Raw genomic sequence first — 27,777 nt, 5'->3', positions numbered from 1 at the left:
TTCATGTAGACACCAAGAGTTCAGCTTGAGGATCAAGGACTCCTGAGGGACTCAACCACTTGGGCAATTCAGATTGTGACCTGAGGCCTGAAACATGCCAGATAAGTGAAGAACCTTCTTGAAATGAATTCCTTTCAACATCAGTTATGAAGGAGAATTTTGAGGTGGACTGTACAGAAGGAAGAACCATTCAGATCTGTGGTGCGAATACACTCCAAAGACAATATAAATGTGAAAGGAACATTTTCTTAATCATTCATTGGTTTTATTTAAAATGCAAACATCACTAATCATGCATATAAATTGACGCTTGACATTTGTTAGTTCTGCCTTCTGTTTGTGGTTGCATAGGGACACTGTCACAATATATAAAACTATGAAATACAAAAAAAACCCAAACAAACATTTTCAAAAAGATTACAGCAGAGTGAATGGGAGTCGGACAGATGGCTCTACAACTGCAATACTTCGATGTAGTGACTCAGTAAAACATGAAACCATCTAAAAAAGTGACCCGTGAAAGCACGGAGGTGATGCTGGAGAAAAGGGATGAGGAGAAAACCATGACAAGATCTTGCCCCAAAGGGAAGATATGTATGTAAACTTGTGTAATTGTGTAATATTTTTGTTCCTGTACTGACACAGAGTATATATCTAGTTATCTATAGCTCTCTATACATTAATGCACAAGAGATTCCATGCAGCATTTCAGAACAATTTCACGAAGGAGGAGATTTGGATGGGCCTTGGACCTTAAGTGCATTTTCCATCCAGAAATCCTTCTCACCTCTATAATTTTATAACCAGCTCCCAAGTGAAATCTTTAGCAGGTTTCAGCACATCAAAAAACCAAAAAAACCAAACAAAAAACGACTACAGAAGGATGAGGAGAAGATTCCTTACTCCAGGCTGTCAGATGACATCTTGAACAGAAACAATCCTTCAGGGATTGAAATCTTTTCCAGATTCTCATAATCTAAACCTGGGCAAGAGTGGAAATTCCAGAAAGCAGCAGAGAAAAGGACAATAAATACTGAAAGGACATGGCAAATGAGGAGACAAGATGCAACTGTTAACCATCTCAAGATGCTTTCCTGCTCCGTCATGTTGGGTATATCCATGCCAAGGCCACATAATTCTGGAGGGTACGGAGTTAAGACCACACGGGTGGAGCAGTGGATGTGTAGATGAAGGATGCGTTGTATTTGGACAACCTTCTCAAAGAGGTTCTACAGCACAAGTCCCAGAATTTCTAGCCAGTGTTTGTAGAGGTTTGGGGGACCTGCAATAGAATACATCTCAAGACACCAATCTTGGGTGCCTAGATTGCTGAATGTCCTTTGCTAAAAGAGCATTATTTTTTGTAGGCACTTCTCCAGGTTACACCTAGAATGATGTCCAGAGCCAAGATGTAGAAAATGTTTTACATCTCAAAGTTCATCCATGCTGTGTTGAATAATGCCCTCAACAGACTTTCTTCCATATTCATGGAAAATATCAGAGAGAGAAAAAATAAATTCAGATAATTTTCATTCACCACCTCTGTAGCTAAGAGTTATTACTGATGTTCTATGTTGGGCCTTTTGCTACAGTACTCTGAAAACAGGGAGGGTGCTGGGAATGTATCCCATTAAAGCAGTGCTTCTCAACTTGGTCTGGCTGGGGAATTCTCAGAGTTGAAGTCCACCCGTTTTATAGCTGACCAGGTTGAGAAACTCTGCATTCAAGTAAGAAGACCCAGGTAAAATCTTGTTATTTCAAAGGTGCTGCTTGAGACCAGCAGCTAAGTGAGGTGGTAAGCACTTTTTTTGCAACTTGCCTCTCTTCAGTTGCTCGGTGCCCAGCTTGCATTTTCCTAAGAAGGCACAGCAATCTCACCCAGATGTGGAAGCTACCTTGAGACCTGAGCCATCTCTGCAGCCTGAAGGAGTCCAATCAAGGGAGAGCTTGGGTTCTTAATTTGGTGGATAATGGAGGCCAATATCTTGTGGCCAATTCCACCGTCCTCACCACCAAACTGTTCCTAGTTTCCATGGTTCAAATTCTGAAATTCAAATTCAGGAAACCGAGGCACAGATTTTTGCTTGCTTAAAGGAGCAAGCCATTAGGAGAAGCCAAGCACAGCAGTTATATACAGAGTATGCTTTCTTTATAATTATATACATAAAACCTATTTCCAGAAGGACAATGCTCCAAGTTCCAGATATCCTACTTAACAATGAGTGAACTCCAGTGGCCTGCAGCCCAAAGGCCTTAATGATTGACACCCTGATTTAGAACTGTTTAATCTGCATAATTTATTCAGATTAAGCACTTCAACTGCTTAAGGTAATGAGGTTTAATGCCCTGGATGGAAAGCGGAAAGCAACAGCGAGTTATATGCAGTAAGGAAAGTTCTCCGTTACAATAAATAGAAAACCCTGTGAACATAATAGCACCTGGACAGATAGCGATACACATCTTTTCTTCTTTTTATGACACAGTTGTAAACAGCTCCCAAAGCAAAAAAGCAAAAAAAAAAGTGAGGTGGAAAAATAGGACCACAACAACAGTTTAAAGGTCGTCTGTCTAGTATTGTCTAATTCCTGAACTCCACCACACTTTGGCTAGATGAGATGGCGAGACTTTTCCCAACGGAGAGCAAGTCCACCTTCTGCTTTTCCAGGGGGTCGTTTGGGAAACAGGAGAGCCAGTAAGAAGCCCTGACTGGGAATGGAACCTGAGAGAGGAAAGCTGAATTATGGCTGAGATCAGAGATCAGTTGCTATGGAAGATCGTAGAGAACCGTGATGACAAAACCTATGGCACGTGTGCCCAAAGTGGCACGCACAGCCTTGCCTGTTTGACTTCTGGGTTTCTAGCGCACATGCGTGCATGATGGTTAGCTGCCCTTTAAGTGCATGGCAGTGCTGAAAACCAGTGTGCGCATATGTGCTGGCCAGCTGATTGCAGGCACAGATGCAAGCCAGAACCCGGAAGTTTGGCTTTTTTGGAGCATGGCCTTGATGGGCGTGCACACACACAACATTTCCGAACAACCTTTTCAGCGCTCGGTGCCAAAAAGGTCCGCCATCACTGATATAGAACATGGGAGTCCAACCTTGGCCACTTTAAGACCCGTGGACTTCAACTCCTAGAACACCTGAAGCCCACAAGGGTTATAGTGGTCAACGTTGGACACCTTTGCTCTAGACTTTTTGCAGGAGAGATCTAAATAACGTCAAGGTCGACCCCTAAATTGAAGCAAGCAAAGACCAGGGAATTTGAAGAGCAGGAACGAGATTGATCTCTTTCTTGCCTGGCTGCCTGACCCAAGCTCTTTCCCATGAAAAATCTCAAGCAGAATTTTCATCAAATTAGGACCCAGTTTTGCCTAATCAACATTAATCAAACAGCGTCCAACAAAGCTAAAATGAGGTCCTGTCGCCAGACAGGAGACAATGATTAGCAAACCCTGAGTGTTTTGATTACATTTACTGCACGATATGAAATGGTAATGAGCACAAAAAGGATTTCGAAAAGCCTCAGAAGCGCATGGCTCATGTTGCCACTGAACTCTAAATGCGAAGTCTGAAATAGAGAGATATGTGGATGCTTTTCCTCTCCGTTGCCTGTCTAATGCCATAGTCTTGACCCAAGAAAGAGTCAATATCTCAGAACGAGGCCCTCTGCCCACCAAAAGGAGGAGGAAAGGGCCCACGACCAAGCTTGACCTAAAGAAAGGCAGCTGGGTTCAGTTAGTGAAATAACAGCAGCACAGCAGAACAAAAATGTAAAATCCTGGAATAATATCATAAGAACCCTGCTGATCCAAAGGAATGCAGTAGTTGATTTGGTAGAAGTGCCCGTTCCTTATAGGTAAGATCACTTCTTTTACTCCATGCAACTCCAATCATTCAAGCAAGGTTAGGAACATCACCACGTTGGTTATCTTCAGACTTCACCACGGGTGGTTAGCTCTTTGGCATAATCCTTGGGAGATTCAATGCCGGTTTCTTGAGCCACAAAAGGAAAAAGAGCACTAGTCTAAGCAATGACTGGTGTCTCTTGAAGATTAAGGCTAAGATCCTATTTGGAGGGTTGGGTTTAAGGCCACCTCCCTTTCCCCACCTTCCAGGTGGGTTGGGATGGTACTTCCTAACACATCTGGCTGACCCCGAGTGGAAGGACACCGTTTAAGGCGTGGTAGAATTTATTTTTGCAAGTCTGTGTTTTTGAAATGGAAGAGAGATCTGGTGCTCTTGGAGAACAAATCAATGTTCTGCTGGTAATTTAATAAAAGGAGAGGTTTGGGGTAGATGGGCTCATACTGTTTTCTGTAGCCATCTCTCTGTTCCTGGTCACCCTCAATCCAAACCTTTGTTGCTAGCTATATCTTCATGAGGACACCTTGCTATAGATAATAAATATTTTTGCTGGTTGTTATGAGTGTTTCTAAGTCCTGCCTTTGATAACTGCCCTCCATCCTTAGCTATCAAAGGAGGTTGGAAAGTGAAGTTCTGTTTTTTGGAGAACCTCAAATGAAACTTCTCATGGGATAGAGACAGAGGACAGTTCTTCCTCTGAACCTATCATGATGACAATAAGCAGGATCTTGAGAACTTATTTATGGTGGTTGGATTGGTTTATGCCTGGTGTTGAACCTACCCAGAAAGCAGGGCTAACTTCAAATTGTGTTTTGAAATCAATACTGGAATATATCTAGATGTAGAGCCATTTTTATACAACAGATGGTAGGACAAGGGGACGAGGACTTGATAAATAGCACCTACCAGCTACGCTTTAATGGGTGGCATGTTACTTTTTTGCAAATCTATGTACAGTACAGTCATGTCTATGTGCACACATGTGTTTTAAGTCATCTGGCAAAATGGAATTATTGCAAAATTGGAAGGAAAGTCTTGGTTAGAACACCTTTGGAATGTATTGATTGCTTCAATCGTAAACAGTAGTTTGAAGGAATGGAGTTTGCTTTACTGTGCTACAGTCGACTGCATTTATATTAACAGTATTTTTTTTTTAAATGGAACACGATCACAGGGAAAGCACTCCATGCATTGAAATCTAATCTTGGAAGAAGCCAAGTTCAAGAGCAACAAGGTTTCTAGGAAAGACACATCTCCCAACCTTCTGGCTGGCTTCCCCGGACCTTAACTTCAAAAGCAAAGATGAGTCTTATCAAAACCTCCCACATCTGTTGAGAAAGCAACCTCCAGAGCTGGAATTCTGAAAGTTACATCTAGAGAACATCCACTTCAGGAGGGCTGCATTATCAACCTTGGACACAGTCCATCCGTCCATCCATCCATCTATCTATCCATCCATCCATCCATCCATGCCAAGCAAACATGGGGCCCAGTTTTGAAAGGAATCATCTCCCCACTCATGAAGGGGGAGTTTTACATATCCACAGATCTCTTCTGTTGAGTTAAGCTCTTTAAGTAGTCACAAGACCTTCGAGAAAGCTAGCTCTTTCAGGCTGTGATCCACATTGACCCTCGGTTCCACCTGGAGGCAGGAGATCCTTCTGCTTGGTGGGACTTCTGGAGGGATAAGTGGTCCAAACTGCTAGATAAGACAAAGGGAAATCTGTTGGAAGATCCAAGAGTTTCTGCTGGTTGGGGAGAAGATTTAAGTACATCCTTCAGACCCTACGCTACACTGACAGCAAAGGAAAATTGTGAACTGCTCTTGAGCTAAAACACCATCTTTTTAACACTTTCTAGTTGCTTCCACCGTCCTCCAAAAGATCATATTGCCGGATCACCGTTGGTTGCTTCCATCTGATTATGGACAGTCTTTTTTGCCATAATGCAGAATTCCGTAGACTCTTCGGCTTGCAAGTCAAAAAGGGCCGGAAATCAGCACAAATACCTTGACGAAGACTGGATGACTCTGAAACACAGTTTCCAGAGGAGGTTTTTTTTTGTTTTCAAAGAGAAGGATATGGAACATTATTCAAATCAATGCCCACTTCATGCGCGAGGCCCACAGAGAAGCAGATACAAGGGTTCAGCTCAGACCTTCATCTCTCGAAGTTGTCACAAGCTGTCATCCCCACAGAGCACCATCCTGCCCCTTTGTTGCACCAATGAAATGTTCCCCAGTATAAATATATTTTCCTAGATTTAGAATAAAAACAAGCAATTAAGGCACCTACTTCAGTTTTTTTTTTAAAAAATCTTCCACCTACCCCCTGCAATTCTTTTACGAGTATAAACTTTTTATACAGACTGTTCTTCTTCTTCTTCTTCTTGCAACAGGAAGTTGGTGGTGGCAGAATCGTTTCAGCATGAAACGATCTGAAAAAAAAAAAGGGGGGGGGGAATGAGGACTGGTTGATTGAAATTGTGGAGGAGACGGCCCAATCCCTCCAAGCATTCACCCCAACTGTGAAATCGAATCGTTTGAGTGCAAAGATTGGCCTGACTTCCTTGCTGTATTGCAGGAAAGGACCGGAGGCCAGGTTCTGAGAGTGCAAACGGGTTTATCAAACAAGGCTGTGGCTGGAGGTGTCTTCATTGTACATAAATAGACATATATCCCTGAGTAAGAGGAGAGTTTGATGGAGGAAAGTTAGAATCAACCTGGCTGTAGAGACATTCCTGGTTTTGCATTTTGCATTTTTGTTTCCCTACAAAATTCCCTTTGACACCTGAGCAAAAAGAAAAACTATAAAAGAGCATCTTCTTAAGGCTTAAAAACACGCACACGCACACACACACAGAGCAAAAAGAAATGTCCAGAAAAAGATTCCTGGAAGGACCATGGAGAAAAATGTGTGAAACTCGAGTCCTACTGTGCCAAAAAAAAATTCTGCAGCAATGTCGCAGGAGAAAAATCTCCCCCTCTTATTCCCTTCAAAACAAGGCCAAGTTCTCTCTTGCTTTGTTTAAAGATGGGGGGGGACAAGCAAAGCGTTACAAGGTGACGGAGAACTCCAAAAATTGGACGCAAAGGTGGCGAGCAGAATGCAGACGCGGGGAGATTTTTAGGGGGAGCTGCCAGGACTGTCCCTGGGGCTGGACCCATCGGACCGGCTGTAGTCACTCAGAGACCCCGTCCTGGAGCTGCACCCACTTCGTCTCTTGAGCATGTTGGGATGGAAGTTGGCGTGACGGCGGGCGTGCTTGGTGAGGTGGTCGCTCCGCATGAAGCGCTTGTCGCAGAGCGGGCAGGAGAACTTCTTCTCGCCCGTGTGAGTGCGGAAATGCCGGGCCAGCTCGTCTGAACGGGCAAACTTCTTGTTACACTCTTCCCAGCGGCATTCGAAGGGCCTCTCGCCTGCAGGGACACACAGAAAAGAGAAATGGTCTTGAGGTCAATTCCGTCTTTTATTACGGTCACCCACCAGAATTCTGTTCTGACTGAGGCTTCCCAAGAGCATGAAGCAAACTCCTGGTCCTGACAAAAAAACCCTTTTATGAATCTCCTGTGAATTCTGCTCATTCCCATCCAGCAAAGTCTTTCCAGGGAGGATTTACAGTCACGGACCTTCTCTGGCTTGGAGAGCTGCCAGGCCGATATCTGCAAAACTTGGCAAGGAGCCTTGGAGAGTCACGAACCAATTAAGCAAACTAATGGTCTCCTGCAGACTCCCCTCCCCTTTCGCTCCTCTTTTATTTCCTCTGGGAGGGGCCATTCAGTTGACCTCTGCTCTTTAGCTGTTCCCTTCGTCTGGCCATTCTGTGCATGCGCACACTGGGAACAGGCTCCAGCTGTTCATCTGCCTCATTGATGTCTGACTTCGATCTGATAAATGTCAGACGGCCGTGGCCCCCTCTCTGCCTCTGACACAAAGTCCTCCTCAGAGCCTTCCCCAGACTCCAGGTCTGGCCCAGATTCCTCCCCAACCTCCTCACTGTCCAAATCTGTTGCCAGCTCCTCTGGCTACTGACGGGCCACAACAAATCCAAACATTAAACTAAAATGAAAACAGAAGAGAACAAGACCTAATAGTGTATTACAGTTGGGTCTGTGTGTGATCATGGATAGATGTCCAATGGCTGCCTAATTTTATAGATATTGTCCATGATGCTATAAAACACTTTGATTGCTTTTCTGCCTCATCTTGGTTAATGAGCTTATCTTCCTGGGCAGCCCGAATGCCTGTTTCTAGGGAGGGCAGCTCAAAATTATTATTTTTCCCTTCCTGTAGACGAAGGACTAATAAACACCCTGCAAAGTTTGCTTGAGGTTGGGTGGGCAAACGAAGGAGGGGCAGCGATGAAATTGTCCATTTCTTTTGTGCCTTGATTTATATCTGACACTCTCTTTTTAATATAGCAAACCCATAAATTCAGAGAACAAACAACGGGGGGGGGGGGGGAGGGAGGGAGAGGGGTGTCACCCCACCTTCATAAATGCAGAAGAAAGGATTATTGGTCAAGTAACCGGCAGTTTCTACAGCAAGGAAGATGAGCAAACAGACATAAATTGCAGAAGGTTGACAAAACATTTTGGCTCTCCCAGCTCAGCTAAAGGACTTTTTTTCTTCTTCTTCCAGTTCCCACCTCTTGAGGAACGGAATTGCATTTCCTTTGGGTGCTCAGATCAACTCTGTCTACCCAAAGGACAGAAATAGTAGCTACAATGCTGAGGATCAAACAGCCCTCCACCCCCTGTGCCTTGTGGGGTAAGATCCTATTGCTTTATTTTCCCGTAATGTTGGAGGTGGGTCGATTAGGTTACACGCCCTTCGCCCCGTCTTTCTCAATCTTGGCATGTCAGACCTGCCCTGCCTTGCTCCGATAAGCGAAAAAGACCCTCAACTCAGTGGTGAAATCTAAATATTTCCCCCACCGGTTCTGTGGGCGTGGCTTGGTGGGGAGGATCATGTGACTGGGTGGGCGTGGCCAACTTTTTTTCACTTTTTAAAGCATTTTCCCCCTGCCGATTTGGGCGAACAGGCAGGGAAAAAATGCTTTAAAAAGCAGGAAAAAAGCTTCCGATAATCACGCGGCTCAGCTGTGAGTCGCACAATTGTCAGAAGCTTTCCCCCCCTGCTTTTTAAAGCATGTTTAAAGCATTTCCACAAGGAACAGGGGGAGGAGGACTGTTTGATCCTTAATGTTGTAGTAATTATTTCTGTCCTTTGGGTAGACAGAGTTGATCTGAGCAGCTTTTCTTTACTACCGGTTCGCAGAGCGTAGGACAATCGTCCCTACCGGTTCAACCGAACCGAGCCAAACCGGGAGGATTTCACCCCTGCTTCAACTCCATTCGTAGCAAAAAGTATACTTTACTAGTTCCATCTAGTAAAGTTCCATTTACTAGTTACACGATTCTGTGGCCTTCAGTTGAGGAGGCGACAGAGAGAATAAATCCTATTTATGTTCTCCCAACAGGATGTTCTCCCATGACCCCCAACTGTCTGTTCTCTTGGGTATAATATGCAGAAGGCCTGTCATGATGGATGGATTTGAACTTTTCCACTGGTTCAGGCTTCCAGAGGCAGCCTCTTTCTCTCCCTATCTGTAGTTTTGCATCTATGTTGATCACTATAGCCTTGCTTGCTTTTTGCAGACACTTCATTACCCAACTAGGTAGCATCATCAGTGCTAGAAGGGAGCGCTCAGGAGCAATACCCCCCTCCCTTCGAACACTGATGATGTTACCTACTTTGGGTAATGAAATGTTTGCAAGAAAACAGCCAAGCTGAGAGAAGGACCCTTCTTTATAGCCTCTCCTGAGCTGTCCTTTTGTCCGTTTCTCTGCAACCAGGATGGAGGGGTGGGGAGGATGTGGTTATACAGTACCAAGGGCCCTGTTACTGGCAGAAAGAAAGCAACTGAGCAAAAGAGAGCATTGGGACTCGTTGCCTCATATTTGTTAAGGAACAAGCAGTGTGGCAAAAAGTCTTGCATCAGCCTCAATTCTTCAGAAGCCACCTGTGCAAAACAGTTGTTGGGCCCCTGGAAATGTGCGTTGGCTATTAGGACATGGGCCACTGCTCTTCAGACACAGGATACAACCAGCACCCGCAAAAAAAAGTGCAGAATAACAAAACAACAGAGTTGGAAGAACCTTTGGAGGTCTTAACCTCTTACACAAACTCTGTACAAATGGCTGCCCAGTCTCTTCTTGAGAGAACTTCTGGAGGCAAATCGTTCCACTGGACGCTTCCTCTCACTGTCAGGAAATTCCTCCTTATTTCTAGGTTGCTTAGTTTCTTCCTTGCTTAGTTTTCATCCATTGTTTCTTGTCCTGCCTTCTGGTGCGTTGGAGAATAGGTGGAATAGGCTGCTATCATGTCCCTCCAGTCCTTCTTTTCATTAGACTGGACATCCCCAGTTCCCACAACTGTTCTTCAAAGCATTGGATTGAATGTCCGTGTCTGTCTGGAAAACGGGGACTTCCTTGGTTCCACAGCAGCTAATATTGGACCAAAGAATAAGACTCTCCACAAAAAGCATCTACCGTCAAGATACAGGTAGTCCTTCACTTATGACCATGCTTGGCCCTGGGAATTTTGGTTGCTAAGTGATGCAGTTCTTGAGTGAGTCGTCATGAGACCAGACTCAAAATCACAACCATTTCTACTGTGGTTGCTAAGCAAATCACATGGTCGTTAAGTGAATCATGCAGTCGTGAAGCTTATCTGGCATCCCTAATTGGCTTTGTTTGTCGGGAACGGATTGGAAAGGTCACAAATCCTGATCACGTGGCCACAGGACACTGCCAGCAGTCTTAAACTAAGCACCCAAATTGCAGACAAATGACCGCAGCGGTCGTAACTTTGAGGAGAAGTCATATATTCCTTTTGTCTGAAGCCATCATCCCTTTGAACCAACGTTCACTGAACGGTCGTATGATGAGGATGACCTGAACATTCCCAATCTAGGGAGCAGGGGAAGGGGGAAAGAGTGCAAGGGGTCCCCAACCTTTCCAGATTGGCAGCCCAGCACAGGGGGAGGGGGAGGGGATGGTAGCTCCATGGTGCAAGTGGAGCTTCAGGTGTGAGCACAAACACCCGCCGCTCGTGCAAGGGGTGGGTTCTGACTGCCATTACTACGGGATCGATAGTAAAAAATTTGTGCTCCGTGCGCATTTTCATTTAAAACAATCTGCGCATGCGCACAACATTAAAAAAGGAATAAAAGTTGCATTTTTTAAAATGAAGGTTGTTCTTTGCATGTGCAGAACAGAAAATAAAGATGGCACTGCCAATCATAAAACTAATACGGCCACGTGTCCATCAGAGGTACTACCTGTTCGGCCGAACTGTACCGTACCAGTAGGAACCCACCTCTGAAGTGGAGCTTCGGATGCTCGCCTGCCCGTCGCTTGTGCGCCCCAGTTCCAAACGGGCCGTGGTCCGGGGGTTGGGGACCCCCAAAATAGAGTATGAATTCCCTGAGTTTGTCAATTAGGCTTCTTCCGGTGATTTAAAAAAAAAACCCAGCCAGAATATTCATTTTTGCGGCAGGAAAAAGTGCTGGGAACCCCTCCGGTGATAGGCCAGTCATGCACGATTTGGGGGGGTGGGGGGGTGGAATTGTGCCAGCTAAGCAAAGCAAGGGGCACTTTTAAACAAAGCCTCCTTAAATAAGGCTTGACATCTTTGGGCAAATATCTTCCCACTTCCCCTGTTTTTTGTGCAGGCACTTCAAACTGACCAACAGGCTGAACCTCAAACCACCCTGGGGGCAAATGAGATATTTGGGGTTTGGATAAAAGGTGCTTTCTTTTCCTTTGCATCAAAGGAGGGGAAAAAGAGAGAGAGAGAAAAAGAGAAATAGCAGATCTTAACCATTGGCCTCTTTCTTTGAACTGAGCGCAGGGCTATTTTAAGCCCAGCCATTTATTTATTCCCCTTGGAAGGTTTTCATTGATCTTTGGGGTTTCCCGGTTGGAAAAGGCCAAAGACTTTCGGCATATACAAACTCCGGCCTGTGTGTCATCAGGGTTTGATTTCAGTCTGAACTTCGGAGTCAGCAAGGCTATTTTTGCCTTCTCAGGTCTGGGCCACCCTGGAGCTTGGAAAGCCCTCTTGGAAAAGAAGGCTCGGTTTTTCCACAAACGATTTGAAAACGAACCCTCCCCTTTCCTTCCCTCGGCTTCCCTCCTTGCTTTGGCACCTTCTGCCTCCCCTCCTCTTGAATGGGTCTCATCTTGACATCACGGAGCTTCTCAAAGAACATGGCTTGGCGTCTCCAGAAGCTGAATTTCCCACAGACCGAGGCCTGAGCTCAACTCTGCTGAGCCGACGGAACCAAACAGACTCGCTCTCCTGGACCTTCCGAGGAAAGAACGAACAGAAATGCTCTCCTTCTCTGCAACTCTACACTCTACAAAGGGGTTCCCCCTCCCCGCTTCCTCCTTTAGATCGGGGTGTCCAAACGTGGCAACTTTAAGACTTCTGGACTTCAATTCCCAGAATGGACCACTGGGGAATTCTGGGCATGGAAGTCCCACAGGTCTTAAGGTTGCCGAGGTGGGACAACCCTGCTTTAGATCTTCAGCTAGCTGGGTCTGAAATGAGGGGGCTGGAGCAAGCTTTGAACTGCTCAGGATAGCTAACTTCAGAGGCACAGAAGGATGGTCTTTTATGAAGGTTTCACATTATGGTCTGTCTCTCTTCTCTTCCCTTTCCTTCCCCTTCTCTCCCTCCCTCCCTCCCTCCTTTCTTTCTCCCTTCCCTTCCCTCACTCCCTCCTTCCTCCCTTCCCTTCCTCCCCCTCCTTCCTCCTTTCCCTCCCTCCCCCTCCTTCCTTCCTTCCCTTCTTCCTTCCCTCCCTCCCTCCCTCCTTCCTTCCTTCCCCCTCTCCCTCCTCCCTCTCACTATAGGCTTCCCTTAGGATCTCCCCCAAGGAGCTTTAAAGACCCCTGTCATAAGACCCATTAAGGGAGCCTGTCATCTTTGGAGCCGCAGTTCCCAATTCAGGTTTCAACCCTTCTCCCAACAAGGGTAGGGTGAGGGGAAAAGGTTGGCATTGCTTGCGCATTTTACACGTTTTTTTCAGTAGCCCTGTGACACACTCCCCAAGGCTGCTAATGAGAACCAGAAAGGGTGTTTCTGTGTTTTGCGGCAATCAGTTCCCTGGCTTTAAACATAATAAGAGGGTAATGGAAAAGTTGTGTAGACAAACAATAAAACCAAAGCAAACTCTTCCTTCTTTATTTTTATGCACATAGGCCAGGAAAGCAGGAAACTCTGCCAAAGAGGTGAAACCGGAGCATGTCTCCAGGTAGTCCTCGAGTTATGACCACAATGAAGCCCCAGATTTCTGTTGCTAAGCGAGAGCTTTGTTCAGTGGATTTTGCTCCATGTTACGGCCTTCCCTGCCACAGTTGTTAAAGTAAATCAGTTGTTAAAGGGAACCAGTTGTTAAAACAGTCAGATGGTTGTTAAGTGAATCTGGCCATTGACTTTGCTTGTCAGAAAGTCGCAAAAGGGGATCGTGTGACCCCGGGACACTGCAACCGTCATAAATGTGAGTCGGTTGCCAAGCATCTGGATTTTAATCAAGTCACCGTGGGGGACCTGCAACGGTTGTGTGAAAAACAACCGTAGGTCACTTTTTAAAGTGCCATTTTAACTTTGAACAGTCACTAAATGAACTGTTGTAACTCGAGGACTAACTGCATAGGGAACCTACTGGCAAAGGCGCTGGAGAGCCTGCATTTTCTTTTCAATTTGCTGTCCAAATGGACCATCGATCCGGGAAGCGACATAAAAGAACCTCCATCGTGGAGGTCCATCCGGCGAGAACTGAGCAGGCAGGCAGGTCTCTATCAAAACGATCGGAGGGGATAAAACCGTGGGACCTTTTGAGAGGGCATACAGCAGGGCATACAAAGAGTGTGTACTCAAGGATTAATTGCAGAGTTAATCCGGGCCATTTCTGAATGCGGGCCACACCTGTGCCTGACTCATCGTAAGTACACGTGGGTGGATTAGAAAGCCGCCTCGGTGGAACAGCTGTCATGGCCAAGGAAGGGGGCTGCCAACCAACGCTTGCATGCAAACAAAATTGCCCTGCAAACAATTGGGAGACTCTGAGAAAGCTGCCCGGATGCCCAGGCTGTGCGTGGCATCTGCTCTTCTGGGCTAAGAGCATCTGAACGTTTGCACTCCTGTGCAACTAATCAAGGAGAGAAGCCAACTAAGGAGGAATTTCCTGACGGGGAGAACAATCAACCAGTGGAACAGTTTTTCTCCAGAGTTGTGTGTGCTCCAACACTGGAGGCTTTCAAGAAGAGGTTGGACAGCCACTTGTCGGAATGGTCTAGGGCAGAGGTCTTCAAACCTGGCCACTTTAAGACTTGTGGACGTCAACCCCCAGCATAGCTGGCTGGAGAATCTGGGAGTTGATGTCCACAAGTCTTAAAGTGGCCAAGTTTGAAGACCTCTGATCTAAGTGGAGAGACTGCAGAGGAAGGGATGACAAGAGAGTAAGTTATGCTGGCTGGAGAATTCTGGGAGTTGACATCCACAAGTCTTAAAGTGGCCAACTTTGGGGAGTCCTGGTCTAGGGTCTTCTGCTTGAGCAGAGTTTTAGAAGATCTCCAAAGTCCCTTCCAACTCTGTTATTCTGAATATCTTCCAGATCCAGGGCCCACAGAATTTGGAGGATGCCCATCCTGTCTGACCAGATTTGACAGATACTAACGACTGAGGATAGATTGTCCCTCAAATAACCCAGTCCCAAGCTATGAAGGGCTTTAAAGGTGACAACCAGCATCTTGAAGGGCAGAAGCACCCTGTCAACCAGGGCAACTCATACAGTAGAGTTGTTACATACCCCAGGAATTGCAGATTTTCTGATTCTGATTAAAATGGACCAATAATACAGACCCTCCTAGCCTTGAAAAAATTTAAGACTTTGGTTACATTCCCCAGACTGAGCCACCCGTGAATTGAGAAGAAATTCATGACCATCATCTCTGGAAATACTAGAAGGCAAAACTAAGGAAAGTAGAGTAAACGAAGCCAGAGGCTATGTCTTGTTTTGTAAACCATCCCAGATGACTCAGTCAACCAAGAAAAATGACTGGTGAAGAGAACTGCTAGTCAATTTGGTCTTGCGTAACATTCCTTTTAGGTCAGAGGTAGAATTTAAAACACCAGGAATTGGTTGCACAAAGAAATATGCCCTCTGTCTTTTTAGGCAACATGAAGAACCTCAAGATGTGCTGAGCTTAATTCCCAGAATTCTCAACAATAATCTGTTGACTGGGGAGTTCTGGGAATTGAAGTCCCCAATCTTGAGGGACTGACTTAATTCATCTTCTTTGGCATTTAACACAGCAATTCCTAGCAGTTTTCCAACGCAAATTCCACATGCTGATTTAACTTTTTAAAATCATTCCTGATCAGGAAACGAGATATCTCAGAAAGCATTTTCCTCTGTATGAATCATGAAGCACAGTTTTAAAAAATAGGTGAAACTCCAGTTGCATTATTAGGGCTGGCTTTTTTTTTAACCCTACCCTATGGATGCCCCCTGATCTTGGTAGAGAACTAGTGCGTTTTGCAAAGTAATTCATTTGTATTTGAATCTGTAGGTCTTTTGAGTCGTGGCCTACTCTTAGATTGAGAGTCGATTAATCCCATGCCTTAATTAAAATAAGTGTGGCCCTAGGGTGCCTTTTTTCTGATGTTGAAAAAAAAAAAGCAGAAGACAACAAAATTCAGCAGACAAATGATCTCATTTATTCTTTGAAGGAAAAGTCATTGCCCACCATTTATTTTTATTTCCCTAGGGAAAGTAACAAACCAGAAATGCATTACTTTGAAGAGAAGAACCCACCACTCTATTAACTAATTGAAAGAGATACTGCCCCAATTATTCAACTAAAGATCTGCTTGCTTAATCTGCCAGTTAAGTTTTGCAGCCCCTTTTCAGTGAGCTATATCTAAAGATCACAGCATTGGGCCTCTGAGATTCATAACTGTTTTACCATTGCTCCCTCATGCATGGAGACCCATTTCAAATACATAGAACGCATCGCTTCGTTGCTTTTAGTCTCTGAAATGAAAAGTGACCCTCCCTTAGACTTGATCTTCTGACCTAGATGGGTTGAGAATTGGGAATTTGTTTTCCTTTGTTGTAGAGCACAACACAAACGTGTGGAGCAGCTTTAACGAGAGAAGGTTTCTGAGGGTTGTTTCATTGACAGTAGGTCTCTGAAATGGATTGAGCCACCTTCTCGTTGGTCTTGTTTTCTGGTGGCTTCATGGATAGAAGTCTTGGTCCCGATAAGGAAGTGGTTTCCCCTTGTCTTCTTTTGCTGTGTGGTGGTTTGTTTGAGTTTAGCTTTCAGTTCTGAGACTTCCAGATGGTTCTCTAGACAAACAATGAGTGCATCCAAACTTGGCTGACTTCTTCAGGACCAGCCAAAGACTGATCATAATTTTGTTGAGTCCCAAAAGGATTGATTGGTCTCCTCTAGGTCCTTCTAGTTGCTTCATAACCCAGATGTGGAAAACATACAGTCAGTTTCTCCTACGTAACTTTGCATTTGTGACTCCAGAAAGTGGCAGATGACTTCTTTTTGAGAGACAGACTATGATAATTGCATGCATTGTCACCACCCTTCGAATGTTTTGCCCCTCTCTGGCCCTCAAGCAGGAAATGTAAGACAACCATCAACCTCCAGCAATAGGAAGACATGGTTTCTGCTGAAGTCAAGTGTGCAAATTCAGATAAGGCTGAAAGTGGCATCGAGGCAGTCGAGGCTGGTGGTTTTGAACTATGTTCTGAAGAAGGAGATAAAAAGAAAACGAAGTTTCTTGTTGCCCTGCTGACTGTGTACTTCTGGTAGGTTAGGTAGGACCCACCAAATGCCTGGAGCTCAAAAATTGGTTTGCTCTTGCAGAAATCCCTTCCACTTCAGAGTAGGTTGTGCAAGAGAATTTACTCACGCCTTGTGCTACACAATCTTTTCTCCAGAACAATTTGAAATGTTTCTCCCTTTCAATGTTGAAATAACTTAGAAGACTTCTATCAAGTTCAGCCAACTACTAATGTGTCCAACTTCTCCCCTAGGCGCAAGTGAATCTCCTGGACATGAAATGCTGAAACGACAAGCTTTGCAAAACACAGTCTAGCTCTGTCTGGCTGCTCAGCCTGCACTTAAATAACCCTCGCTGTCTGGCTGTTGTCTCACCAGCATACAGTAAGATCGTGATCTCACTCAACCACGTGAGCTGCTCTCCAGCGAAAGCCAAAAAGGGTGACCAGTAAACAACCCAAACTGGGACCATCCAGGGAGCCTCTAAGAAGGACTCCGGAAGTGCATACCCTCCATTTCGGCTGTGGCTTCGGCTCCCTCAGCAACATTTCAGATCCAAGCAGTTAATCCAGGATTACTTGGAGTGAAATCGGGGAGGGAAACGCAGAGGCCCGCTTGAAGTTATAAAACAGAAAAAGGAGTCACGTGGCCACCTCAGACGCATTCTAGGGTTCCAGGTTTGGACATGCCTCAGCCGCGCACAGCCAGACAAAACAGGAGTTCAACACATGTGTGCTGAGATGTAAAAAAAAAGTTACTTTTTTCAAATGGATCTAAATGAAATGCTTTGTGTTCAATTTTTGTCAAGGAAGAGAGCAATTTTGCTGTGTCCCTCCCCATCCTAAAATGTAGGGCATGCAGGATTCAATAAAGGAGAATATGTGTAGTTCTGGGTTGAAATGAGGCATCTTTCTGAGTTTGGTTGTTTTCTTGCAGTTTCCTTTCATGGCCAAACTAAGTAATAACCCTAACCCTAACTCTAACCCTGATGATGTTAGTTTGGATAATGAAATGTCTGCAAGACAAGTTCAGAGAGCACCAAGGACTCCTCCTGCCGGACTCATTTCACCTGCTTTAGATGGCAGAGTCCCTGCTCTGGGTCTCTTCATTTGTGTCCCAAAGAGACAGAATGGGATGATTATGAAAGTTGGGAGAATAATCTGGCTTTGGGATTCTCCACTGAGCCACTTGTGATGCTCCATGATGGTCTTCTGCTGAAATTTCTACCCAGCATTTCTTTTTTCACTTGGACTTTCTGATTGGTTACAGATGGTTGGTTGGTTTAATTTGGAAACTGGGAGAAACTGGCGACGTGTTTTCCACATCAGGGTTATGAAGCAGCTAGAATACCTGAGGAAATTATCTGAGGGAAATAGAAGAGACCAGACTACCCTTTTGGAACTCAACAAAATTATGAAGAATCTTTGGCTGGTCTTGAAGAAATCAACCAAGCTTGGATGTAGTCAGACCTGACACATCTCCTCACCATGAATCGGTGCAGTATTTTCAACCCCAAAAATGTGTTCCCCGTATAAGCCCAATTCTACATGTCAAATTGTGACCTCCAACCAGGTCTCCCAACCCCCTTCTCTTCAAACAGGTCTCCCAACCCCAAACATCTTCAAGACATTTCCCTGGGAACTCTACCGAGAAGACACCACGAGAAAGCTGGTCTATTTCTCCAAATGTTGAACCTGCCCAAACAATTAGAATTTATAATTGTTTCCCTATCTGCCCTTCCTTGAGAGGGCAGATAGGGAGAGGGTCCAAGGAGGTAATTAACCCTGTTAGTTTCCTCCTGTCACCTCCAAGACCACCTCTTTCCAAAATCCAAACACCCCAACTTCTGAAGGACCGCAAAGACGATGTCTCCTTTCAGCAGGTCCTCTCTTGCTTCAACTGGATAACAGAAGAGTTACAACCCGGCCTATTAGGAGCACACCAGGCTGAAGAAGGTGAGGCGAGAGATTATTTTGGGAAACATATTTGATTGTGTGGACTCTCCAGAGACCGCGAAGCAGAATTAGAGCAGCAGCAGCAGCTGAAGACAATTTTTTTACAAGATGGCTCAAAAGGGAGCAATTAAATACGCGATTCCCTTCCCTGATTCAAAAGCAGTTGGAACCAGCAATAGAGGCCTTGAATTAACTGGATTTCGACTCAGGTGGATCTGAGATTGACACGGTGCCGGATAAGTTCCTGGCCAGATGGAATTAAAAACGGCCTGCTGACATTCCCACAATGGCTCTTGGCTGCCATAAACCCATTCGGAAAGCATTCTTCCTTCCTTCCCTAACGTAGGATCTGGAGTGAAGTTGCTAAGATCCACAAGTACCTTCCAACTCCAGAGAGCTGGGCAGATCTGCTTCAACCTGCTTGCTGGGTAAAATGTGTATTGTTTGTTTGTTTGCTTTACAAAAAAAGATTCCAAATATCAGCGTCCGTTGTGCCTTCTCCATTTTCTCTTCGAAAGAGCAGGAAAAAAACCTCCTGTCTCCACCGTGAGCCTGATATGTTAACAAGGCTAATTAGTCCCTTGGCACTGCTTTGCCATTATCTCCAGCAAATGTTGCCAAGGAACTCATACCGGAGGCCGTTCGCCTCCTCATTACAGTAAAGAAAGTGGAATTGAGGGGGCTGGACAAAGAGAGGGCTGAGGACAGAAAACGTTCTTCAGGCTTCGTCTTTTGTCTCCGGCCAATTCAGTACAATGAGAATTATAGCTCAAAGCAATTAAGACCCGAGACCACACCAAGCCGGCACCCTGGGTGTCCAGATTCCAACGGAAGGATTGTTTATCAGCACATACCTCAAAATATAAAGTGCAACTATAACCAACAGAGACAAGGAAGGGGCACAGACAAGTGCCAACTTTGAACATTTCTGGCAGCCAACACCCAGCCTCCTGGATGGGCCGCACAGTTAGAGACCTCCTGTTTGCCTGCCTGATTTGCAGTCGCAGAAATTGAGAGGGTTTGGCAGGGGTGTCAAACTCAAGGCCCGGGGCCCAGATTCAGCCTGTGGGGGGCTTAGATCTTACCCCGCAGGCCCGCCCTGGAAATAGTGAAGGACCAGCCCGCGGTGCCTCTTCTAGTGAAAACGGAGCTCAGGAGGGGAGTGTGCAGCCCTCCCAAGCTCTGTTTTCGCTGGCAGCGGATTGCAGGAGGCCATCGCAACCAGAAACGGAGCTCGTGAGGGCCACGGATGGCACTCCCAACTCTGTTTTCACTGGCAGAGGGTTGCACGTGGCCATCGCAGCCAAAACAGAGTTTGGGCAGAGCGCACAGGTCACCACAGGCGGCCCCAACACAAGTGATGTTGAGCTGGCCACACACCCTGCCACGCCCCCTTCTGCCCCCCGCCCAAGGTCAAACACATGCGGCCCTCAATGAAATTGAGTTTGATACCCCTGGATTAGAAGAGGCAGCCACTTTGGAGAAGACCAGGTGCCAAAAAAGACATAAAAGTAATTTTTAAAAAATCCAACAAGAACTTTGAAACGCCAGAAAACATGGCATATTTTGGTGACACCGCAGCCATCTTTTGTTTATTTTTGAATCGTGTTGGGGTCTGAAGGAACTACCCGATGCTGTTCCAAGGTGTCAAGGCACGAACAGATCTAAATAGTTTCTGATGCCTTGAACACCATTTTGATACTTTAAGCAATGTCTTCTGCTTTGCACAGAAGATGTCCATGGGTTGAAAGGTCTTACCCCATTCCAGGGGCTTGTCCTCTCCATCAAGGGTCTCCCATTTTGGCAACTTTAGGACTTCTGGACTTCAACTCCCTTGAGGAATTCTGGGAGTTCAAGTCTTAAAGTTGCCAAAATGGGAGACCCCTGCTCTACATAGTAAGAGAGATATGAGGGGAAAGCTTTCATGTTACTTTTGTTATTGTTGATTCTGTTCTCCTTCTTTGCATGTTGCAGTAACCAACTTCTAGTGTGCTTGAGGTGGACAAATGTTTGTCAAACATGGATTGATGGGCAGTGAAAACCAAATATGTCTTTTATCTTCTTCCAGCTGTTCAAGGAAAACACACTTGCTTGAGGAATGGTAGCTTTCTGTGCCAAAAAGCTTCTCTCTCTCTCTCTTTTTGCTGAGTGTTGACATTTCTGGATCTAATGAGCTAACCCTTGCCTCCTCACTATTCATTTATAAGCAAGGAAGGTGTGGAGACCCAATGAAGAAGAAAACGTTAATCTTCCATAGTGAAGGTCTCCTTCCTGTGTCCCTCAGATCCCAGCCCAGGGAAGGCAAGTATTCCTTCATTCCGGGGTCCAATCTAGGCTCCTTGGTGTTATGCAAGAAAGTCCCAAAACTGTGGGGTCCTTGATGCTCTCTGAACTTCGTTGTTTCCTTACAGAAGTTTTTTTACCATATCTGGTCACATCATACAACCTAGATGGGTAATGAAACATCTGCAAGCCCCAAGGACCCCACACAGTTCAACCCTGAGCTACAAATATTCTCTTGAATTGGGACCACATAGGGGCTTCAAACCTTCAGACAGCATGCAAATGGGAGCTACCACTGATGGTGTTACCTAGATGGGTAATGAAACATTTGCAAGCCAACAACCAAGTTCAGAGCTACTGTGGGAGGCAAACCACCCACATGAGCACTGATGATGTTACCTAGTTGAGTCATGAAATGTCTCCAAAAAAACGGCCAAAGTCAGCACCAAGGACCCCACAATCCTCCTCCTCCTCCCTACCAACCCCACTGTCATCTAACACTGAATGTGTTCCCTAGTTAGGTAATGAAACATCTGCAAGAAAAGCACCAAGCTCCGAGAGCACCAAGGACTCCACAATACCCCTCCTCCTCTTTCTCTCTTCCCAAACCTCCTTCCTTCTAGCATTGATGTTGTTCCCTAGTTGGGACAGGAAACGTCTTCTAGAAAAGCACCAAGCTCAGAGAGCAACAAGGACCCCCCCCCCAATTCAACTCTTGAGTTACAGATATTCTCCTCTGTTGAGTTCTCAAAACACCTGTTGCTTCTGCTCCAATCCAGCTGGCTGCTGCAACCCACTGGAACTGCCTTCCTGAAAGCAGATGGAATTCCTGCTTTTTTCCTCACTCCCACTCACTGCTCAGTTTCTCCACATCCCACTGAATGGCTTCCAGGAAGCCAATGTAGGTAGAGGAGCAAATGAAATCTTATTGCTTGTGGGCGGACCGAAAGACGATTGATGAAATGCCCTTAATTCCTGCCTGCTCTAGTGACTTATACTGTTCCAGAATGGAATCATATTCCAGTCCTCTTGTATGTCCACCTGCAAAAAAACATGTTGAAGAGGGAGGAACAAGCAATTGTTTTCAGGAAGAATTTGGTTGCTGCCTTAGACCAACTTTCTTTCTTTCTTTCTTTCTTTCTTTCTTTCTTTCTTTCTTTCTTTCTTTCTTTCTTTCTTTCTTTCTTTCTTTCTTTCTTTCATTGCTGTCTACCTCTCAGAGCACACCCAATGATAAAAATCACCCCAAAAGAAGAAATACCAGGCCTGTACAAGTATCATTTTGGTCTGGATCAACACTGAAAAAGTTGGAAGATCTTAGATCAGGGTGTCCAACCTTAGCAACTTGAAGACTTCTGGACTTCAACTCCCAGAGTTCCGCAGCACGAATTCTAGGAGTCTATAAGTCTTCAAGTTATCAAGCTTGGACACCCACTGTCTTAGATATTCCATGGACATGTCAAGGCCGTCTTCTCAACAGAATGCTGGGACAGGACAGACACCAAAATCTGCTAAAGATAACAACAGCAATTGAATACCGAGTAAGTCTGCTGTGAAAGTGCATACATTATTGAGAATAAACAAAGCCAAGCAGGGGAAATAGCTATCAAAAGTCCATTTTGAAGGTTTTTATCAAGGAGCCCAGATTTACATTGTGACGTATCAATCTCTCTGTAAAACAAGAACCATGGTTTTTTTTCTTGCAAATGGAAGCTGAACTTGTGCATGCTTTATGATTTCAAATTGTTGTCTTTTTTTAAATTCTGTTTGCTCTCTGTGCCCCTTGATACTTTCAGGAGGGTTTCAGTTTCATTCTTCCTGTGATCTATTTTTTCTGCTTTTCACATATGATGTGGTTTAGGTTTCTTTGTTCTTGTTGCAACGAAATAATTTTATGAGCACTGAATTGGAGAGAAACGAAAAGAGGGTGGAGAGAAAGTAGACCTGTCTAGCAAGTGGAAGGTCTGCCTGGCCATCATCAAAGGTTCCATGAGATCTTTTTCTAAGCCTGAAGACATCCTCTTTCTACTGGCTGTTAAAATACGGCACACTCTGTGTCTATTCTGTACTTTGTTCCCATGCGGACAGAAGGACAATAGAGGAGAACAACAGAATAACAGAGCTGGAAGGCACCTCACAAGTCTTCTAGACCAACCCTCCCTGCTTAAGCAGGAGACCTTCTACCATTCCAGACAAGTGACTGTCCAGTCTCTTCTTGAAAGCCTCCAGGAATGGATCACCTACAACTTCTGGGGGCAAGCTGTCCCACTGATTGTTCTCACTATCCAGAAATTTCTCCTTAGTTCCAGGTTGTATCTCTCCTTGATTGGTTTCCATCCGTTCCTTGTCCTGCCTTCAAGTACTGCACTTTGGGGGATTCTCTATGACAGCCCCTCAAATATTGGAAGACTGCTATCATGTCCTCCCTAGTCCTTCTCTTCACTAGACTATGCCCAATTCCTGCAACCGTTCTTTGTATGTTTTAGCCTCCAGCACCTTAGTCATCTTTGCAGCTCTTCTCTGCACTCTTTCTAGAGTCCCAACATCTTTTTTTGTATCGTGGTGACCAAAACTGGCCTATCTCGTGATTCTATCCCTCTGTTGATGCAGCCTGGGGGTTGCATTGGCTGCAGCACACACAAGGCCAGATCAGCAGAAGTCAATAGGCAGCTAAGGGATTCAGGGACAACAGCAGGTGCCTATTTCAAGAAACTTAGAACAAACCTTGGGTTAAGTCAACATTTGTGCCCTTATTACTTCATTACTCAGTGCATTCGGGGAAACCTCCAGCACCTGGCCAAGATTCACGCAAAACCATGCAACTTCCCAAAGGAACAAAGCTCAGATTGATGTTTGAACGAAGCCTACAAGTTTTCTCAAAACATGCCATTCTCCAAGTGGAGTTCAGTTGGAATCTATCCGGTCCTAGCCAAGCAGTCCCCTCTCTGGTTTTAGGAGAAAAGTTGTCATTTTTGTTTTGTTTGGCATAGTGTTGGTTTGTTTGCAATCCCACAGATTCTGTATTTACTACAGCAGAATGTTGCTTAGGAAACAACACTCTCTACTCATGATAGACCACACTGAAATGTCATAATACGAAAGCAAGAAAGAAATAAAGATGGGGCGAGGAGGAGAAGAGGAGGAGGAGGAGGAGGAGGAGAGCAGGAAGAGGAGGAGGAGGAGGAGGAGGAGGAGGAGGAGGATGGGGGAAAGGAAATGTTGATTGGTAGAATTATAGATTTAATTTCCCCATTTCTCCTCCTTTGATTATACCCGTCTCTTTACTTATATGGTAATAGATTTTCTGTAGTTTTTATACCTGTTTTTCCCCCTCTATGCCTCTTGGATTTATGGTAATCCATGTCCAAAACCTGATATTGTTTGTTAATCATAATTCCATTATAAAAAAAAACCCAGGGATTTAAAATATCTCTTTCATGTGAATTCTTCCCAACCTCGTATGTTTATATTTTAACTAAAACCGTTGAATTGCTGAGCACTTTTCAAACTTGCAGAGCATAAGTAAGTTTCAAATATGTCAACTGAAAAAAAACAACCCAACTCTACTTAAATAAATAACAGCATTCCTTTGGCGGAGTCTCAGCTCCTGGGAAGAGCTCAATTTGGGAGGTGATACACCATGAATAGTAGGGTGGCTGACTTCACCCGTAAAGGTGAGGGTGCCCTTTCCTTTGCCTTTTGCCCTGATTTTGCTCACTCTTTGCCCTTGGACCGCCAAGTCAACCCAACCCAACCACCTCTGGTTGAGCTTCCCGCCAAGGAGCAAAGGAGAAGGCCTACTACCTCTTCCCAACACCAGTCCCAATGAGAAGAAGGTGGCTAAAAGCCAGTGACCCTGTTTGACTTCCATGTCTCCAACTGGCTCCTGAGTGACATGAATTGGTTGGGTCGGACCCTCCCTCTCCCCAGGGCACCAGCTGCCAAGCTCCCCTCCTCCCCTACCCCCCCACCCGCCTTCAACTGCCTCTCTATCCAGCCTGGTTTACGAGCTTCAACCCTCTTTGTCTCCTGGGTCTGAAAGGAAGCAAAAGAGAAGTTGAGGCCGGAGCAGCAGCAGCAGCAGAAGGGGGAGGAGGAGATGTGATTTGAGGACAGCCTGCCAAGTCAGAGTGGCAAGGGAGGGACGGGCGAACTTCCCTCCACATGAAAGCTACGGTTAGGGAGGGTGATGAAAACACAATGCAAACAAGAAAAACAGCCCTTCCTGGAAAGTGGCACCACCGCTCAGCCCGGCCAGCGTCACTCGGCAGAAATCATGTAAGAGCCAGGCGCCCTTGCTGGAAAGGAGACTTGGCTTTCGGACAGGGTTTTTTAAAATAATAATAATAATACGCATCGATATCCCTAGAAGCCTCTTGCAAGGAAACGTCCCCCACATGTAGACTTGATTTTCAGGATATCACTACAGGATGCCGTAAATCAAGAGGGGACTGGACAGCAGAGAAGGTCCTATTTTGAGACAGTGACCTTCTTTTAGCAAGAAAAGAAAGGAAAGAAAGAGAGAGAGAGACAGAGAGAGAGAGAAAGAGAGAAAGAAAGAGAGAAAAAAGAAAGAGAAAGGGACAAAGAGAGAAAGAAAGAAAGAGAGAGAGAGAGAAAGAAAGAAAGAAAGAGAAAGAGAGAAAGTTATAAAGAAAGAGAGAAAAAGAGTGAGAAAGAAAGAAAGAAAGAAAGAAAGAAAGAAAGGAGGGAGGGAGGGAGGGAAGGTGGGAAGATGAAAGAGGAAGAAAGGAAAGAAGATGAGAAAGGGAGAAGGGAGGGAAGAAGGACAGAAAGATAAAAAGATAAAAAGAAGGAAGAAAATAAAGAAGGAGGGTACAATTGAGCAGAGCAGAGCAGAGGGGACAGAAAATACACCCGGAGCGCATAATTCGTATTCACATAGAAATGCCTCTGCTAAACCCAGATATTCCAGAGACCAACTTCTGACTGGGTGGTGTCCCATAAGAGGTTAATTTTCCAGCTCCTCGTTACCCAATTCCTTGGGTGGCACCCCCTGAAGTATGCAAAGTTATTCCACCAAATAACCGATGTGAACAAACCGAGGCAGTGCCCACGGGAGGCACAGATTGAAACCCAGCAGCAAGTTTGAAGCGGGGGAGAAATACAGACAGGCGGTTTTCTTACCTCCATCTTTCTGATTAGAATGAACGTAGAGAGAAGAAGAAATGCCCGTCCTGGTTTAACTAGGAACGGGACCTGCCCTGTTTACATTTTCTAGCATTAAAATTGAGTCAACAACGAGGTTCTGGAAGGTCTCCCTTCCCACCTGGGTGAAACTGCACAGAAAAAGTCGCTCATAATGGGTACAACTGAGAACCTCAGGAGTAGACAACCAAGAGTTAGGTGGCTAATACTCAAGGCAGAGAGCCCTAAAATACCCCATGCCCCCACGTTGCTATCTCACAAAGGGCCAGAGGCTAGCAACTTCAGAAAGAACCGCTCTGCTGGGTCAGAGAGCCAAAGGTCAGGATGAGGTCTTGAGCTGGCCATCAGGTGAGAACCAGGCAAGAGGAAGGAGGAGGGAGAAGAAAGGGAAAGGGTGGGACAGGTAGCAGTTCTCCACCGGCATTCATTAACAACGGGTTAATGAATGGCGACCCCAGCCATGGGGTCTACATAAGCCTGAAGGTCTAAAGGACTCTCCTCAACCTCTCTCAACTTTAGTTTTGGAAGTCTGAAGTCCATCTGTCCCTCCCCCTCCTCCCCCTCCCCCTCCTCTTCCACCACCACCACCTCCAAGCAGGGAGCTCACCTGTGTGGGTCCTCAGGTGAGCCTTCAGGTGCGAAGACTTGCCATAAACCTTTTCGCACCCCACATAGTGGCATTTGTGTTTTTTCTGAGGTAATTCTGGGTCGAGCTGGCACCTTCCCCTCCTGCTCCTTTGTTTCGGGCCGGGCTGGTTCTCTGCCGCCAAGTTGGTAGGTGTGGCTGCTCTTTCTCCTCCACAGTCGCTGGCTGGCAAGACCAGGTCTTGGCCGAGCGCTCCCTGCAAGAGAGGAGCGTTGGCTTCCTCCTTCCGTTCCATCCTCTGGACCTTCTCCAGCTGAAGCGAGGAAGACTTCGGAAGGTGTTGGTTGAGGTCAGCCAAAATGCTGGCCACGGCATACACTGAGGTACCCCCACCGTTGTCTCTGCCAGCCTCCTTCCCTTCAGGTTTCTCCTTGGGAGTCAAGTCCGTGAGAGGGGAAGCCATTCCAACAGGTGGAGGTCTTGGTTCTTCAGGAGGACCATGGATGATCACCCGGCTGGACATGGAGACAAGGCACTCGGCAGCAAAATAGGCAGCTGTGGCCATTTTCCACACCTCTTGGGGTGCACAAAATCCACACCTCCAGACGCTTGGCAGGGGCACCTTCCTTGCAGAAGAGAAGAGAGCAGGTTTCACAAGAAGGACTCCGTGGGCAAAAGGCTCACCCCTTTCTGCCCTCTTTCTCAAGAGGAAAGGCTGCCGGTGAGCACATCAAGACAGACAAACCGCCTGCAGAAGAGCTGGCCACTCGAAGCTGTCTCCATCGCTAGCCTCCTGCACCTCCGGCAGCTCTTCCCTCGCATGCTGGCGGCAGAAGTGAGCCAGCCTGTTAGAGCTCCTTCAAACCCCCCTGGGGGTGTGGCTCTGCCAAACATCTGGCCGTGATGTCACCATGGAGAGGCTGCTGCATCCTGGGCTGATCAGGTTAGCAGCCCACGGAGACTCTGCCTGCCCTGGAGGCAGCTCGGCCGGCGGGGGAGAGAGAGAGACCCGGCGGAGAGCAGCAGAGCAGAGTGAAGCCACCG

General features: G+C 45.9%; 1 protein-coding gene across 1 annotated transcript; it reads right to left on the bottom strand.

Moving 5' to 3' along the window:
• Positions 1-243: 243 nt before the first annotated feature.
• On the bottom strand, positions 244-27,767 carry KLF13 (KLF transcription factor 13). Its single transcript, XM_081964864.1, has 2 exons — positions 26,755-27,767; positions 244-7,284 (listed from the first exon to the last, which is right to left on the bottom strand). Exons 1-2 carry the CDS (start codon positions 27,296-27,298, stop codon positions 6,992-6,994), a joined length of 837 nt encoding a protein of 278 aa, XP_081820990.1. The 5' UTR covers positions 27,299-27,767; the 3' UTR covers positions 244-6,991.
• Between the last annotated feature and the right edge of the window lie 10 nt (positions 27,768-27,777).

The sequence above is a fragment of the Natrix helvetica genome (genome assembly GCF_964273705.1).
Source record: "Natrix helvetica genome assembly, chromosome: 12".
NCBI lineage: Eukaryota > Metazoa > Chordata > Lepidosauria > Squamata > Natricidae > Natrix > Natrix helvetica.
This window is presented reverse-complemented; position numbering and strand designations above follow the sequence as displayed.